The sequence below is a fragment of the Microcaecilia unicolor genome, chromosome 13 (genome assembly GCF_901765095.1).
Source record: "Microcaecilia unicolor chromosome 13, aMicUni1.1, whole genome shotgun sequence".
Classification (NCBI taxonomy): Eukaryota; Metazoa; Chordata; class Amphibia; order Gymnophiona; family Siphonopidae; genus Microcaecilia; species Microcaecilia unicolor.
Window position 1 is genome coordinate 47,139,514 of NC_044043.1, and position 18,835 is coordinate 47,158,348.

Here is an 18,835-nt window from a genome sequence, read left to right on the forward strand (position 1 = left end):
TACTGGGGATCCCATATAAGTTTTCAACCAAGAGGGAGGGTCAGTCACAAGGCTGTCCCAGGAATCTATATAAGGGAGTTGTTCAGAATATTCTGGTCCTCCTACTACTATGCTGTAGACCTTCCGGATTACTTCAATATCTAAGCTGCCACTAGGGGGCCACCCCACTCCCATAGATGGCCACTCAACTTCACACAAGGTTCTTAAAGTACCTGAGCTTAAAGTCTGTCCATAGTCATTAATTAAAAATCCTTTTTTGAAATTTCTAAGCATACAATCTAGGGGGGTAGCAATTGTTCTAGATGATGTCCCACCCATAATGCTTACAGTTACAACACACAAAGAGGGAAGGAGTTTTTGAGAATGCAGTAAGAGGTCTGCACTCTTCTAACATTCAAGCATCACACATCCCATACAGAAAATCCCACCCAACAATTTCAAATTTCTCAGATACAGATAAGCTCAAGCGTTTTCGCTTCTAGTCCCCGCGACTAGAAGGTACTAGGGCCTTCGCTGAGAATTGATCAGATTCTCCTTCCCTCTTTCTTGAGGGGCTGGTTTACAACTTCCTAGCTAGGATTACAATACAAAATACAGAATACATACCCGGCAAATGTTCTCCAGTCAGTTGGGTGCTGGGATTAATGCAGGATTTATCCCACCGCTGCCACCAAGAATTGTTGCAGGAATTGGGATAGGAATTTGTGATACTTCAGGAGTCAGACAGCACACACCAGAATGAGAGAGAAATCTTCTTTATTTGCCAGCAAACAAAGCAGGACATCAGTTCTAGCTCTCTTCTCCTCTCTTAGCTCTTTGTGTCTTTCTCTCAGCTCTCTGTGTCTTTGTCTCAGCTGCTTCTCTTCTTATGCTGTCTCTCCTGTTGTCTTCCAGCTTTCTTCCTTTCTTCTGAGCTCCTTCTGACGTAAACTGCTTCTGCTCCTACTTAAATAGGGTCCTAAGCCCTCCTCCTAGCCTAGCCCCCTTTACTCCCAATTGGTTTAAGGAATAGATTGGTCACCTTGCCTCAACCAATCATTACTTTTGAAATATCAGTTACATAGGTTTGGTATTCCTCAAACTGACCCAGTCCTACACTTAGCTTATAATTAATCAAGGAGACGAGAGCTAACTAGCCCTGACCTCGTTCACCTATCAGCTTATATATTAAACCAGCCAGAACTGCAGATAAGTCTAACCACATGTTGATCTCCTCAACTGCAGTCTTAAACAGCAGACAAAGAGTAATACAGAATTTAACAGACATTCTACATTTAACTACACAGAGTAAACATATTCTAAATATCAAAAACTTGTAAATACTAATCTATTGCCTCTCTCTAAACAGTATTTCTTCTAAGCATTTTAAACTAATCCTAAACAAACAGCCTGCTATATACCGGCTCATAATAGAATACATGTGTTTGCTTAGCAATCCATCCCTCACAAGGTTGAAAGAAATTCCTGTGTCTGACCTTTCTAACCCAGCCCAGCAAATGTAAATAACTTAAACCAGATAACATTCCTTCACTTGCTAGCAGAACTGAGAATTTAAAATAATATCTGAGCACCTTTAAACAAAATTAACCCTTCATATGATTTCTCAGAATTATTCAATTTCTTTTGCTCACTGCCTCACCATGACGGGAGCATTGCTGCTGTCTTGACTACACCACCAGGGATTGTAACGTAGTCCGGAGGGTAAGGGGCTTCTCTTTGTGTATTTTTTGTCTTTTGTATTGCAATTGCAAGTAATGCAGTTATGATAGTTTATATGGTAAATGGAGTGCACCAAATAAATGCTTTAGATATAAAAGTTTAATAAGGATTTAAGTCTGTAAATTTGGGATAATAAGCTCTTTAAGGAATTAGCCTCTCTGTGGAGTTGGGACATCAGCAGTTGCTCCCAGTGTGGCACAGTCAGCCACTGTAAAAGTACTATGGTTTTTAGTTTGTTTTCATTAGTTGTGGTCCATGGGCGTGGAGGCTATTTTGCTTGGAGATAAAACATGTTCTTTTATTATTTAAATTATATTCTGGCTTGAATACAGTGGGTTTAGCAGAGGGATGTATGCTGCAAGGTCTGACAATCCCCCGTGGCCCTCACTGATTCACACTCATGCAGCTAAACTTGAGCTTTCCATTTTGGTTTCAGCCAAAACCAGATGATGAGTTTTGGCTGCGAATTTGGTGGCACATTCGGTGTCTGCTGGGGGGGGGGGGGGGCAGTTTTGGTCTGCCTCTAGATTAAATGATTTGCCCAAGATCACAAGGAGCATTACTGGGTTTGAACATGGCTTTCCTGGTTGTTATCCCACTGCTCCAGCAATTAGGTTACTCTGCTACAGGTTGTTTAGTCCCTTCCATGAGACTTTGATAATTAAAGAGAAGATAGCTTTAAAGCCAGTTGTGCTGGTAAATACAGATTTATCAGAAGAAAAGACTTTCTGAAAATGGTACATACTAAAAGCCTTCAAGTATGCCCTCTTTACCCATAGTAAGTGTCTATAAACTTTGCACCAAAATGTACAGTTTTGATAATTGCGCATATAGATATGTATAAAAAGCAAAAGGTTAATGTTTCAAGTACACAACAGAGTCCCTAGATTCCTGTGACAGTTCACAAGGTTTTAATTTAATTAATTTGGTCCCATTGTACCTGGTGCCTAGTAGAGTCTGTTTCTTTAAAGGAGGGGCTGCTTTTTAGAGAGTTGGGAATTCCTGAGAAGCACTACAAGCCTGAAAGCTATATATTTTATATATTTTCAGATTTTTGTATTTGGTTTGATGCATAGATTTTATACTGCTCTCTCTCCTTTTCTTAGAACATTGCTCGTTTTACCTCTATCTATCCTATACAGGAAAACAAAAACTTGCCTTTCCTTTCATTTATAGAGCTGCTTGCTGCTATAATTTGCTATATGTGTGTTCTCCTGCTGACTTTATAGTAAAAAGGTTCAAGATTTGTAAGCCCTGATGTTTGAGGAAGACTTAGATATTGTTGCCATTACAGAGACATGGTTCAATCATGGGATGTGACCATACCGTGCTATGATCTTTTTAGGAAGTATAGAGAGGGCTGAAAAGGTGGAGGAGTTGCGCTGTGAAAAATAATATCAAAGCGGCAGAAATGCAGGGAACCTGGAGAAAGGAAGAGGCTACATGGATTGTCCTGGAGTACAGAACTATAGGAAACGATAGGAATAAGTAGCTCTGTAAGTGAGAGCAAAGGAAGTTATTTTTTTTTTCTTCTGTAGAAACCCCCACCTACTCTTAAGGCCCAGCATTCCTCCTTTTCATAACTGCCTCTGGAGCAGCAACAGCAGGTTTAAAAACAGGATTAAACACTGTTAAGCATTCATGCTTTTGTGCCACTGAAGGCCCTGCCGTTCCATCCCATACCGCAACGGAAGTAAAGTCATAAAGGGATGGGACTGCAGGGTCTTCAGTGGCACAGGAGCACAAAGGATCTGGTGCTTGATACTTATGCTGTGTACATGTCATTAAAGAAAAGAAAAAGGCACCCCAAAACCTTTTTTTACATTATATCAGGCTGCACTTGAAGTTGTAAAAGAGCACAAGTTTCCCAGCACTGGGTTAGGACTGTATTGTATCTGAATTAAAAAAAATGCTTTAATCCCGCCATTATCTGAAAAGGCAGTCTAAAAAGCCAAATGTTATTATTAATACACCTCCTACTAGGAAAACAAATCTGCAATGTGCAGAAAAGAGAATAAAACGGGAAAGGTTGATGTGATCCACAAGCAGAGTAGCAGAAACTATACATTAACAAAACTTGTAACAGAATAAAGAACAGCCCTTACCAAATATAGAATAAGAAGAGACCACAAATTCTAAATAGAAATACGCATACAAAATATGAACTCATGTTCTACTACAGCTTCATCTTCTCCCCTCCTGTTCCCTGAAGTAAAGAGGAAACAAGCATGGAGGGGCTGAATTAGCAAGCACAGTGATGGCTCTTTCCTTTTTTGCTCTATATTGTCTGGGAGGGGAAGGGATAGATTGCAGAGCAGAAGGGCTATCCTCTGCTGCCTGAGATTCCTAATACTGATCAGTAGAATCAGTGCAATTTTTCTAGCAAAAAAGGTGCCGGTACTCAAATGCCAGGCCACCCTTCAGGGGTGGGCTGATCACTGAGGGACCCACCCCACAATAGCCAGGCCCCCTGCATCCAGTCACATAATCTATGACAAGGCAGAATTGGTGTGTAGAGCCTGAGCTCTTTGATTAAAACTTGGAGACCATGGGTCAATTTTAGCAGACACTGGAAAAGGTGCCGGTATTCAGTACCCCCACAAAAAAAGCCCTGAGTAGAATTATTGGGCAGTGTCCTGTGTTAGACACAGCAAAGTCCTTGGTGCTTCTCCTAGAACCGCTGCAGTTTAGATGATTTGGCCAAGTCTGCTTAATGAGTCAATCCAGCTATGAATATTATTTAGAGAGATGCTTTGTGTGCTTACCTTTGTTTGCAAAGACAAACATGTCCAGAACATTTTCTTTCATTAACAATAAGGGGTTCCTTTACTAAGCTGCGGTAAGCTTAAAATGACTTATTCACTTTCTTTTTTCCCTTACTTAATCTTTGCATGTTACTAATTGTATCTGATACCTTGGAATGACAGTTTCATAGCAAAACTATGTAAGCCACATTGAGCCTGCAAATAGGTGGGAAAATGTGGGATACAAATGCAATAAATAAATAAATAAATTCAGGATGCACTCGGGCATCCTGCAGTAAGTTCCAAATCAGCACATACTACCTGTGTGCTAAAAAATATTGCAAAGTTTTTGTTGGAGGGGGCATGTCTGGGAAGGAGGAGAGTAAGTGTTCCACACTAATCAGCGCATCTGGATTGGTGCACACTAACTGGTTAGCACAGGTTTACTGTGTGAGCTCTTACCACCTACAAAATAGGTGTCGGTAAGTGCTCCTGCAGTAATTCTTTTTAACGGCTGTGCGCTAATGGTAACAGCGCATGGCCATTAATAGCAAAAATAGAAAATCACCATTTTCCGGCTCCGGTAAAAATGGTCTTACCACCAGGGCTGTGGAGTCGGAGTCGTGGAGTCGGAGTCGGCAGCAATTTTGGGTACATTGAGTCGGAGTTGGAGTCGGCAAAAATGTACCGACTCCGACTCCTCATACATTTGAATAAAGTACTTCTCTGCTGTGAATAAAGCTTAGTACCTAGTTGTTTCACTAGTGTGAAGTCCAGCTGAACTATTTTGCTGGAGAGCTTCCCTCTGCTCAGTCTCCCTTTGCATTTACTGACCTGCTGAAGAGCACCTCCTCTCTGACCCCACAGTGAACTTAAGCTCCAAGAGAAGATCATTCAGCACACACAGATAAGGCAGCAGAGAGACTCCACCCAACTTCCTCTCTCTCTGTAAGAAGAGCTTTATATTTTAGTGGAAGTGGCACACCATTCACAATGGCAAAAAGAATGTCAGGAAACATGACAAAGTCTGCTGTTTATGAACACTTTACAATATCAACAGATGGGAAACATTATGTATGTCAATGTATTATAGAAGATGATGATGGTGAAAAAGAATGTGATGCAAAAATTAGCAGTTTCAGTGGTTATGAAAAAAATGCACCTACAAGAGCATAAAATTTAAAAAGACACTTGCAGCGTTTCCATCCTAAAGTGTTAGAAGCTGTGAATGAGAAAGATAGCAATGAAAACATTCCATCTACTTCAGGGTCAATAAAAGATCAGAAATCTACTGGAGGCCAGACACAACTATCAAGATTTTTTACAGCTGACAAAATTACTATAACAATGACACCAGAAAAATTCAAAAACCACATTATTGAAATGGCAGTAAAGAATAGTATACCACTATCTTTTTTTTTCACAACCAGCATTTTTAGGCTTAAATGGAGAAATGGCTAAAAAGCTTGGAGTTTCTCTGGAACGAGAAAGTGTAAGGAAACTTATACTTGAAGAGGCCAAATGTAAGAAGGAAGAACTAAGAAAAGGTCTGAAGGGACGTTTTGTCTTTATTAAAATGGATGCATGCACACGTCACAGAGTCAATTATTTTGCAATTAATGTTAGATTTGCTGATGAAAACAAAAAAACAATAACCCGGATATTAGGAGTAAAGGACACTCAGGCACATCATACCAGTGAGTATCTGCAGAAGTTAGTGGAAGGTGTTTTAGAAGATTTTGAAATTAAAAAGGAACACATTCTATGTATTGTAACTGATAATGCTTCAAATATGTTAAGCACAATTGAAAAAATGAAGGAAGTTGATGAAGAAAGCAGCATACAAATATCAGAAGATGACAGTTCTGCAATTCAAGAAAGCTGTGAAAGTTTGGATGATATTGCTGAAGAAGTATCAAAGCTTTTTACCATTCAACATGCGTTGTGCTGTTCATACTCTGCAACTAGCAATAAGAGATGGATTGAAGGATCGTCATGCGGCTACACTGATTAGCAAGTTGAGGCAAGTAGCTGTTGCAGCCAGAATCCCTAAAACAGATGCTATTCTGAAGAGACGTGCTGGAAAAGGAGCCATTTTGAATCAAGCAACGCGCTGGGGAAGCACTTACTTGATGATAAAGCGTTTGCTTGAACTAAAAGACTTTCTTGAAGAACTGGACAATGTAAATGTTTCATTAAAAGAAAACCAGTGGGCTCAAGTTACAGAATTAGAAAGGCTACTTTCTTACCCTTTTGCTGTTACCAAGAAGCTGCAATATGAAGATTTAACACCAGGTAAATTCTTCTTGGAATGGAAGGGCTTGATATATAACCTTAACAAAAGTGGGGGGTTAATTGCTGATGGCATTGTATCTTCAATGAGGAAAAGAGAGGAGCTCTTGCTGGATAATCAAATTCTCTTAGCTGCTATTTATGTTGATCCAATGAGCCGAATTTTGTTGAGCAGTGACCAAATTGTTACAGGAAAACAGGCACTCTATGACATAGCAGTTCGCATGAAAGGGTTGCTACCTGAAACTCATAAACCACTGGATGAAGCTAAAGCTATAAATACTGGTGGTAATGGTAACTCAGGTTCATCCTCTTCAAATGAAGAAGAGAATTTTCAAGCCTATTTGGACAAAATGGAAGCTTCAAAAGCAAAGCGATGTCGAGGGATCTTCTATAGGTTAAGCATGGAAAAGCAACCTGTAAATGTCCATATAAAGAAATTCATCATGTAAGAGTTTTTTAAAGGATTAAAAGAAGTGGAAAAGTTTGACCGCTCATCAAAACTGACTATAGAAGAAGCCATCATTGTTTATCCAGAGATTGTCAGTGATGCAGCTAGAACCGTAACAGCAATGCCACCCACCCAAGTCAGTGTTGAAAGACTGTTTTCAGCACTGAAAATAATCAAATCAGATTTAAGGGCTTCTATGAAGGAGGATCTGGCAGAAGCAATTCTGTTTCTAAGAACAATATATTAGTTAATTTTGGATTATGTTTAACAGCTATTCTACAGCTATATATGCCAAGTTTAAATAATATATAAGTTGTTTTAGGTTTTCCAAATGTTTTTGGTTTATGTAGGTTAACTTTGATTTTGTTCTAATTTCCAAAGGATGTTGTTCTAGAATTTCCAAAGGATGTGGTTGTTCCAGATTTTTATACTTGCTAATGCTATGATGACTTTATACTTGATAAAAAAAAAACAATAAACATAACCTTGTTTTTTTATGTGTGTGTTTTTGTTTAAACTTTAGGATTAATGAATATTTATAGTTTCTTTAATAAATAAAATAAAAAGTCACAATGACATAGATTTTAAACCCAAACATTAACATGCAGCCATGCATGCTGCACTCTTTCAGTCAACATGCAAAAAAAATACATATTAAAAACTGAGGAGTCGGAGGTACCATAAACTGAGGAGTCGGAGTCGAAGGATTTTTGTACCGACTCCACAGCCCTGCTTACTACACAGTAAAAATATGCATAAAGGCGCACTAAGGCCACTTTTTACAATAGCTTAGTAAAAGTACCTCTAAGTTCACTAATAATGTTGTTGAAGTCATATAGCACCTAGAGTTATTTATCTGTGGATTGAAAAAATGCCCGTTGTACCCATTGTGTAAACCTTCTATCATAGTCGCTTGCTTTGTGAGGTAAAATAACTTTCCCCCATTTCTGTCTGCAAAATTAAAAAAAAAAAAAAAGCAGCCAACAAAGCATATATGATTCTGGAATATTGAGCTGCTTGGAAACTCATGACCTTAGATTAATTTTCATGATTTATTTATGTAAAACATTTTTGTATCCCACCAATCAACTATAGTGTATTATATTTTAACGTAGCAGTTGTAAATGTACATCTTTGTTTCATTGCAATTATAGATACATCGAGGAATATGGAATTTCACAAAATGCATAGTACAGGGAATGAGCCCCCATTGGTGTTAATGATTGGCTACAGTGACGGGATGCAGATCTGGAGCATACCGGTAAGTAAGAGATTCTTTCTGGAAGGTTCTTTCTGTCAAATTGCAGATTGTGAAAGCAGCAGATTCTAAATTGTGTACTAGCACCAATTTAACCAAGTGGATGTGTCGTATTAATACAACTGAAGTCACTGAAGAGCAATCTTTGGAGGAATGATGTTTAAAAATCAGTTGTAATACATTAATTTTTGAAGTGAAAATATTAAATATACTAGTAAAAAAGGCCCGTTTCTGACCCAAATGAAACGGGCGCTAGCAAGGTTTTCCTCATTGAGCAGTTGCCTGTGAGGTGCGATGCCCCCCCTCCCGGCACCATCCCACCCACGGCGATGCATCCGGCCGCAGCCATCCGACCCACCGTGCCCATCGCACCCACCTTCGCGTTAGTTTGGTGCACGCCCAAAACCTGCTCCTACACTATCGCAAGCCATTTTTCAGTGCGCCTTTGTAAAAGGACCCCTAGATAACCTGTTTACTGGACAAGGACTTGCTCTGGGGTCTTCTATCAAAGCTGGGAGGGAGCCCCCTTCTCGCCCTCTCCTCCCTGTGTTTGCCCCCCCCCCCCCTTCCTCTGGGTTGGGCTTCTTAGGAGTTTTCCAACCTCTCCCCGGGCCCCTCCCACCTGTGAGAGGCAGCTCTTGAGAGTTTAGAGTAACTGGAACCTTCCTTCTATTGAGGTGCCTTTCCTGTTGCTAAGAGCCATTACAACTCCCTCCATTCCCGGGATTCCAGCCCATGTTTTCTTTCTTCCCTTCTGAGCCCATATTCCCTCTTGAAGCTCCCGTATACCATTCCAAATGGAGGACAGAAGGCTCTAAGCCCTGGGACCATGGTCTGATCACTACACCTGGCAGAATTTAGGAATATTCTTTTACAATGCATATGATTCTTATGAGGTCTGCACAATACAAATACCCCCCCCCCCCCCTTAATAGGCATGCATTAGAGCATTCAGATAACAGATATGATGCTCAGAATGCCAGTACGATGCAATTAAATAAGCAACCGAGTTGGCACGTGCAGTTGAGACATATAGACCCGTAGACAAACAAGATGGGAAGAACAAAGTTGTTGGGATAAATAGATGGGTGGCTAAATTGAAGGCAAATTATATGTATGGGTTGAATAAGGTATGAGGAACTGGCCTTAGTTACAGGGTATGCAGCAAGCTAGTCCAGATGGTCAGTGAGTGAACAGTCAATCACCATGTGTATTAAAGGTTTAGGAGAAGAGTCAGGCTTTTCCTGCTTCCTGAAGTAGAGGTAGTCTTTTTAGTTAGGCAATAGGGGATAGAAAGCTCAGCTTTGTATAAACTGTTTGTTTTGAAGGAAAAGTTTTATAGTGGTGAGTTAAGAATTCAAAAAAATTACGTAGAGAAGAAAAGCAATTTCTTTTTGGGGAAGAAGAATGCAATATAACTCAAGGGTGGGCAGATATTTTGGTTCAATGACTCTGGCTGAATGGCAGCCTCTTTGTCGAGCGAGGGAGGGGGCCCCCTCTTGATGCTTCTCTGTGAACTGGAAGATTGTCTACTGGCCAAAGATCTGCTGGCTATGCTTTGCCCACCTCTGATGTGATATACTTTTTCATATTAATGATATATTGAATAATTATGCGAGTCCCTTAAACTTGGTGTGTGTGCACAGCTGAACATCATGAATTCTTTAAAGAGTACTGTGTTCAGTTTTGGAGGCCATATCTTGTGAAGGACAAAAAAAGATGTGGGGTTTGCGCCAAAAGACTTATGAGAAGAGGCTTGAGGACCTGAATATGTACCCTAGAGGAAAGGAGGGCGAGGGGTGATATGATACACACTTTTAAATATTTGAAAGCTATTAATGTGCAAATAAAGTTTTTCCAGAGAAGGAACTAGAGGACATGAATTGAGGTTACAGGGGGCGACTTAGGACTAATGTTAGGAAGTACTCTTTTTCATGGAGAGGGTGGTGGATGCCTGGAATGCTCTCCTGTGGGAGGTGGTGGAATACAAAAGCGGTAACAGGATTCAAGAATGTGTGCGGTAAGCACAAATGATTCCTATATGTTTAGACAGCAACTCCAGGAGTTGGGAAGTAAGCAGAAGTCTGCCCAGCACTAGCCTGTCTTTGCTCTGAAAATAGCAAGGATAGCTCAAGATCAAGTATGCATATGTTATCATATGATATACTATGAGTTTATCTTGGGCAGACCAGATGGACCGTTCAGGTCTCTATCTGCCGTCATCTACTGTTACAGTGGTTCTCATTTTCAAATCAAATATGTCTCAAAATGGCCATAAAAGGTCTGTCTACTGAAAACGTCCAAATCGTGATTTTTCAAAAGCAGAATTTGGATGTTTTGCACTGCAGTTCGTCCAAATAGCAAGGGGGGAGGGGGTGTTGGAGGCATGTTTTGGGCAGGCCCAAAATTGGGGTGTCTTTCAGCGATAATGGAATAGGAAGAAACGTCCAAGACAAAAAAGGTGAATGTTTTTATCTAGACCTGTTTCAGTCATGGTCAGGATACAAAAAGGTGCCCTGATTGATCAGCTGATCACTGGAGGGATGAAGGCATAACCCTTCCTTAATCTGCTAGTGGATACTGACCCCCCCCCCCCCCCAAGAAGTGCAAGTGACAGTGGATACCAGGCTTTACGACAGCTTCAGGTATTATGGACTTTCCTAACAGAGCAGTAAGCAAGTGAAAGGAGTAGCTTAGTGGTCAGTGCAGTAGACCCAGGTGTAACACCATCTTTAACTCTTACTTCTGTACAAATATATGATTCCTCCTGGAACATAGAAATCTGAATTTATAAGGCATCTGCAAGCGTGATGGCTATTGTAGTGGTGTACCTTTAGGCACAGTAAATTTTTATCTGTTCCTGAAGGGCTCACAATAAGATTATAAAGGTTTAAAGGTGGGATTTGTATTTGGGTTCCGTTGTTTAAAGTCCACTGCACTGAACTGTAGTCTGCCCCTCTGCTCTCCAGGGACATCTGTGTAGCCATTTAATGGCTGTAAGGTGGACTGTTTTTTTTTTTTTTTTTTTTTTGTTAAACATTATGAGCAAGATATCCCAATTCCGACTTGGCCTTTCTTTCAAAAATGCCCCTCCACATACGTTACTTTTGAATATTTTTGTGAAGGCAGCTTTTGAAATATCTTTATATATCAGAGTGAAATTGCAGAAAAGTCTCTTGCTGTTTGACTATTTAAAACTGTATTACTGAAAACAAACATTAGATGTCACTAACAGGTTGGGAAGGGAAGCAGAGTGGAGAAAATGAAGTGAAACTTAGAGGAATGAGCAATGTAATCAGGTGACATAAAATGTATAGGGAAATCAGCATGCTCCTGGAGACTGTTTGTTTGTTTGTTTGTTTGTTTGTTTTTTACTGCAATCTAGTGCTGTTATGCTGAAACACAGAATATGAGTTCTAATTTGTGAAATTATTTATTCAGTTGTGTCATGGGGCTGGATACCAGCTTTTTTACCACATGATGCGGGTACACATCTTCCCTTGCTCCTCCTGTTGTGACTATTAGGAAGCTGCAAGGGGAATATATGCCACTCTGATATGCTGCAAAACTCACTGTTCCACTGGTGATGGTTCATGTGGTACATGCCAAACCCTGAGATGCAAGAAAATATTTAAATTTAATAATTTTCTCTACTTTGAGTCCATAGCTCCATATTTTAGTACCATGCACCCTTGGGGAAGGCCAGTAATTGGATGCAGCATTTTTGACATTTTTTTTGCTTAATCAGATATGATGGAGAAGAAGGGTGCAGTTTACTGATTAGTGCCCTAGAGTTGCAAGAATGTATTCAGAAAAATTTTATTGTTATATTTTAATTGTAAAATGTTATGTAAATTCCTTCCAATTGGGAAGTTTCTTGTTCTTTTCTCCGTTTTGCACCTTAGGGCTTAAAAGCAGATTATAAATCTCCATATAGAATAGAAAAATAAATGATAATGAGCTGAAGTAATTATTTTAGGTAATGTCTCCAAGTGCAGTTATTAAAGTATGAATTTTGAATTGGAGTTTAGACAGTATTAGAGTAGCTAATGTAAGTTTCGAGTTAAATGTTAATAAATAATATTTTTTATTCTTGAAACTGGAGGAGGAAACAGACATATGATTTGCCTGAAGGTTTTTAAATGGAAAGGCAACAAAATTATGTTTTAACCTTGGGTTTACAAATGTGCTGATGTTGGGCCCTGGTAATGGCATAGTTCTGGCAGCTGGAATTAAACTCAACTGGATTATTTGAAAGGGAAAGGGCTATAGGGAACTTGTCCTGTAAAAACCTGTGGCTTTGGTGTACCATTTTCTTTAAATATTCTTAGCTTGGCAGATTTTTTTTCTCTTGTTCCTTCGAGCTTCCGTCTGAATTGGTCTCTTAGGCCATGGTGACCTGACCATTCCTACTACAGGAGATTGCCCCTCATCATGTCTATCCTAACCATCACAGTGAAAATTTGAATTGAATTAAATTAATTTTGATATTTTTTAGTTCATCCTCCTAAAACATTAAGGGCAGGGTCCATAAAAACTTGAAAAAAATTAGAATTCTAAGTTAGGTTCCTATTTTCCTGTTTACTGAAGCATGGTAACTGTTATATGCTGGCATGACAACAATAGATAATTTGCATGCAAATTCATTTGCTAATTGCATACCATGTTATGGGGAGAGAAATGGGCAAATTATGTGCAGAAAAAGGGAGTGGATCACATAATGCAGTTTGTGCATAGTGTTTCATTGTGTGCTGATACTTGTGCAGTTGCATGGGTGCACTTAATCACCTCCTAAAGTGCTAATTGCAAATACGTTTGGAAGGAAATTCTATAACTGCATAACTGGTAGGAGCCTATTCCATAAACAACATGAATATCTAATTTTTGTTTATAGACTATAACGTAACAGCTTAAATATGTTGGTAAAAATTAGGTGCCAGCATTTACGCCAGCCATAGAGCTGGTATCGGTGTTAGTTCCTAATTGCCAGAGATATTTGTGTAACTTTACGCCCCTTCCCCTTGCAATTACATGCTAGGTAGATTGAATGTAATTATAAAATAGTGTTTAGGCAGAATTCTGGCAGATATGTGTAAATGACATTATTCTAAACATTTACATTCATAATTGACATGTAAACATTAGCACTTCAGCATTATTCCATTAAAGTATGGTAATGAACTTTTTTATGCAGTAACTCTATGGGGACATGTTGGACACACTACCAGCAGTTATGGCACAGCCTTTTTGCATTTAGGAGGCAATTCTATAACAGGGCACCTCTATTTAGGCAGCTAAATAAAACTGGTAGTGAGCGTATTTTGTAAGGACACTTGTTTGCAAGAGTAAACGCATAAATGATTCTGCCTAAATGTAACATTTATGTGCGTCACTATCTGTTTTCTATAAGTTGCCCTCCCATGCTCCTCCCCTGTGAAAGCCCTTCTTATAGTTGTCCACTATGCCATCTGAGCATGTAATTACAGAATACCGATTTAGGTATGCCACTTCCATTGAAGTGGATAAGGTAACACTTATCAGCTTGCATAGCAGTATTTTATAAATGTATGCATGCATTTGGCTAGTAAATTTAAGAATAGAAGAATAGCCATACTGGGTCAGATGCATCTAGCCCAGTATCCTGCTTCTAGCAATGGTCAATCCAGGTCACAAGTAACTGGCAGAAACCCAAATAGCAGCAACATTCCACGTTACCAAACCCAGGGCAAACAGTAGCTTCCCTCATATCTATCTCAGTAGCGGACTATGGACTTTTCTTCATTCAGATCCTTTTTCCATTCTTTGAAGGATGCTCTTTTGACTCCTATAGCCTCTTTCACTTCATCTTTTAACCACGCTGGCTGTTTGCTCTTTTTTGCACCGTTGTTAATATGTGGAATACATCTGGTCTGGGCTTCCATGATGGTATTTTTAAACAATGACCATGCCTGATTTAAAGTCCTAATCTTCACAGCTGACCCTTTCAGTTTCTTTTTAACCATTTCCTCATTTTGTCATAGCCATCCTTTCAAAAATTGAATGCTGTTACAGTAGACTTCTTTAATGACTTCACTCCAGATATCAGCTCAAGTTTGGTCATGTTATGATCGCTGTTTCCCTGCATATCCAAGACTGTTACCTCTTGTTCTATGCCATGCATTCCACTAAGGACTAGATCTAAAATAGCTCTCATTCTTGTTGGTTCTTGGACCAGTTGCTCCAAGAAGCAGTCATTTATTACATCTAGGAATTTTACCTCCTTAGTGCTCCCTGATGTAGCATTTATCCAGTTAATGTTGGGGTAATTGAAATCACAAAATTATGGGATCTGTAGAACTCAAGACCAACACTGTAAAATTAGTTCTACATATACTTATGTTAGTATTTGAAGGTGTCTTGTATATTTCAATGAAAAAGTACAATTGGAGGCACCTCAGTTTGAAAGATACACTTTCACAAATAAAGAGGACTCCTTTTAATCATAAGTCTACAAAAAAAACTCCACTTCCAAGTAAATATTCATGAAACAAAAACAAGACCACCTTTCAAGAATACCATAAAGAAGAGACTCAGTTTTATGGTGAGTATCTTGAAATTTTTGTTACTTGGATGGCAGAAATATTCCTAGCCTTTTTTTGTAGTAATAGGCCACAGTCATCCCCACTGTACTGGCCGTGTGTACTTACATGTGCATAGCTTAATTTTTGAGACAAGCATAAGTACTGGCAGGATCAACTCACTATAAAACTGAGTCTCTTCTTTATGGTATTCTTGAAAGGTGGTCTTGTTTTTGTTTCATAAATATTTCCTAGGTGATTCGTGAGGTCCGCCACCTTTGCATCAGGTGGGCAAGTGTCACGCCCACCAACCACCCAGCTATCTTCATGCCTAATGATTGAATCACCAACTGCAACATCTGTCCTAACCCTTGTCTCCTGGGCAGAAGCTCCTGGAGACACACTCTCAGTGGAAGAGCATATTTCATCCCCTGTTGGGCAGGTCCTGGGTGATGCTTTTCTTCCTCATTCCTCCTCCAATATAAAGTCTGCCACACTGGAGGTGGGACTTCTCTATAACGTCCTTGTAGGCCTCTGTGTATCTTTCTGTCTCCCTCTGCTCCTCCAAGTCTGCTACTCTAGCCTCAAGAGAACGGACTCATTCTCTGAGAGCTAAGAGCTCATTGCATTGAGCACATACATATAACCTCTCGTCAACTGGGAGGTAATCATACATGTGATGCTCAATGCAAAAGACAGGATTGCACTCCTCTCGCTGCTGGACTACTATCTGCATCTTCGTATTATTGTGTTGTTTAAACTTATTAAGGTACTAGGGATATTAGATTACTATAAAGAACCTTAAGATTATATGATATATTGTGTGGTTTATTTGTAGCATGATATGAGTTTAATTGTCAGAGTTATTGATTTTGCTGGATCAGATACAAATGTATATATATAAAATATATACAGATGCAAAGACTTTACTTTCACCTTCCCCCTTCTCCCTGGAAATTACTGATGATAAAAACTAGCTGGGTGGATATCTAAGCCCATCAACACATCTCCAAAGAACAAAACTCTGAAAGTGGACAGCAATCACAGAGACTACAGTTAACCAAAGACAGTGAAACTCCACCTATTCTCAGACAAAGACTCAGACTGAAAAGCCCACCTACCTATCTAATCAGAAAAAAGAAGCCCACTTACTTTCAGACAATGGACCAGCAGAAGTCTTATGATGTCATTAAACATGTGACCAGTTAGCATGCTCCATCTCAAAACTAGATGAAACTAGTTTTCAGCTATCCTTGAGTTTTCATTGGATCAAGCACACTCCACCTGACTTCAGCCTAGGGTCCACCAACAAGAAAATATAAAAAGCCTGGAAAATGCCCAGCCCAGCAGTGTTGCCAGGTGGGCGGTTTTACCGCCCAATTGGGCGGTTTTCCGCGACCCGCCGCGGGAAATTTTTGCCCGCGGCGGGTTGCGGTTTTTTGGGCGGTTTTTTGGGCTTCCGGGCGGCTTTTTGGGCGGCTTTTTGATTTTTTTCGGCCGTGGGGGGCGGGGTTAGTGACGTTTTTGGGCGGGGTTAGTGACGTTTTGGGCGGGGCCGATGACATGGGAGGCGGGGCCGATGATGGGGAGGCGGGGCTGATGACGGGGAGGCGGGCCCGATGACGTGGGAGGCGGGGCCGGTGACGGCGGGGGCGGGGCCGGTGACGCGGGGGTGGGGGTGTCAGGGGCGGGGTTTGTGTTTGGGCGGGTTTTGGGCTGGTTTCTGGCCTGGATTGGGCTGGAAAAAAAATTTCTACCTGGCAACCCTGCAGCCCAGCTCTTGAGATCTGCCTCCTGCCTCTCTGCTGGACTTCACACACGCCCTGATGAGACTTTCTCCAAGCTCCAACAGCAACAACTCTACAAGAAAAGACTTCTATTTCAGCAAGGATCTCCATCACTCCACCCAGCAGCATCTATCGAAGTGAGTTACCATTATCTAGCATAATTTATAATTCATACCTTTTAATCTTGAAAAGCACATTTCACTTGTGAAAGATTCTTAAAAACTGCCTCTCTCTTGTAACAATATTACATTACCTGTATTGCAAATAAACATTTTAAAGTTAAATATATGGTCTTTATGTTCTGAGCACGTTTTTAAACCTTGCAGTGCAGGTTAATGTAATTCAACAAATATAGTATTTAATTCCCCCTTTTCTTACATATTCTTATTTTTATTACCTTATAGGTAATTGGTGGAGAATAGAAATAGATATTATTTAACATATTTTAATGGTGGAAGAATGTGGCTAAGGGAAATTGTGCACAAGATAACAGGGTCCTCCTAAAAGTTAAATTGTTACTGAAATTGTATTTTGCTGCTTTATAGAGAATTGAGTATGTTGTTTCATTAATAAAATTCCTGTTGGTAAAAGTGAAAACACTCACCACATGTCTTTCCTTGGTAACTCAATCTAGTTTACTATCCCTGTGGCTTTATTTTTCATTTTCTGCTAGCATGTACCTTGGTGAAGACACACTAATGTGTTGGAACTGGTGCCTAGCAACTATCTTCTAACCCTCTTCTCTATTATATATCCACTCCTAAACTTCCATCCTTTTTGAGGTTGGTAACCACTTGTTGTTCAGGCATATTTTCAAGGGCGGTCTTCATGCCAGTAAGCCTTACTGAACTCCCATGAAATTTATGCCATTCCAGCTATCATTGTAAGCCTCCCTTCTCCATAAAAGAGAGCATTTCTGACACACAAAGCCTACCCCGGCTTCTCCCCATACCAACTTGTGGAAAGTTAAATATATTCTTCAATTTTACTGCATAACCATGTTTTGGCGTAAAAAGAAAATTGATTTTTCAGCTTATTCTGAGGGTGCCACACATACACACACTATTCTAGGTGTAGATAACCCCACTTTGTTTAAGCAACGAGTAGTATCCTCTGGCCCTAACCCTTGGACTCTTAGTGTAGCTGATGATATCATCACCACCTCTGATATTGAAACCAAATTTGAAAAGTACTGTTCCTTATATTCAGTTAAATCAGAGCGTAAAATAAATGCTGCTTGTCTTTAGTTACTGTGGGCCACATGTAAGAAAATTTTAAAAGAGCATGCAGAATTGAAAGAGAAATTACAAGCCAAAGACAGAGAATTTATGGAGACAGATAAAGAAAAGGGGTTTTTAATCACAATGACTACTTGCCTAAATTATCAAGTACATTCTCTTAAACAGCAAGTCCAAAAACAGGTAGCCCAAGAAAATTGAATGCAGACCCAAATTTCAGCTTTGGAAATGCAAGCAAGCCAGGTTCCAGGCTTGAAACACTTAGAGAATTAACACTGCAGACTCCCACTCTAGGTGATGATGCTAATCATGCACATTGTCACAGGGAGATACAAACCTTAAAACAAAAGCTGCAGGATTCTCGCTTGCAGGTCTCAGCGATTACAGGCTTTCAATATGCCCCTACGGACCCAAAGATAGCCTCAGCTAAGCCTGTGTCAGCTGTGATAAAGGTATCAGAGTCTCAACCTATAGAAGGAGGTTTCACTCAAACTATTAGCTCCCAACCCTTATCACAGACAGATATGGAAGTGATAGCTAAGCAGGTAGGCAAGATAGACCCCAATAATTTTCCCCATGCTTGTGTTGTGCTATGGAAGGTAGATCAGGAACAGAAGCTTAATACAGAGGAATTGATTAAGATTGTTCGCCTCTGTATTAAACCTGAATATGCAGAGCAAATGGAAAAAGCTATTAGTTTGGCTAAGCAGATAGGCTTTTCCTTACTCAATTTGGCAACAGCTGCTTGTGTCTCTTTTGGCATGAGAAGGTTTAAGGCTCAAAGTGCAG

The 18,835-nt window shown here is 39.9% G+C and overlaps 1 protein-coding gene across 2 annotated transcripts in view; it reads left to right on the forward strand.

Moving 5' to 3' along the window:
* Nucleotides 1-18,835, forward strand: part of BCAS3 (BCAS3 microtubule associated cell migration factor) — a 1,139,946-nt gene that overhangs the window by 29,003 nt on the left and 1,092,108 nt on the right. For both annotated transcript variants that reach the window (XM_030222408.1, XM_030222409.1), the window contains exon 5: nt 8,361-8,467. In XM_030222408.1, the coding sequence (XP_030078268.1) occupies nt 8,361-8,467 (107 nt within the window). The remainder of the gene's footprint in view (nt 1-8,360; nt 8,468-18,835) is intronic.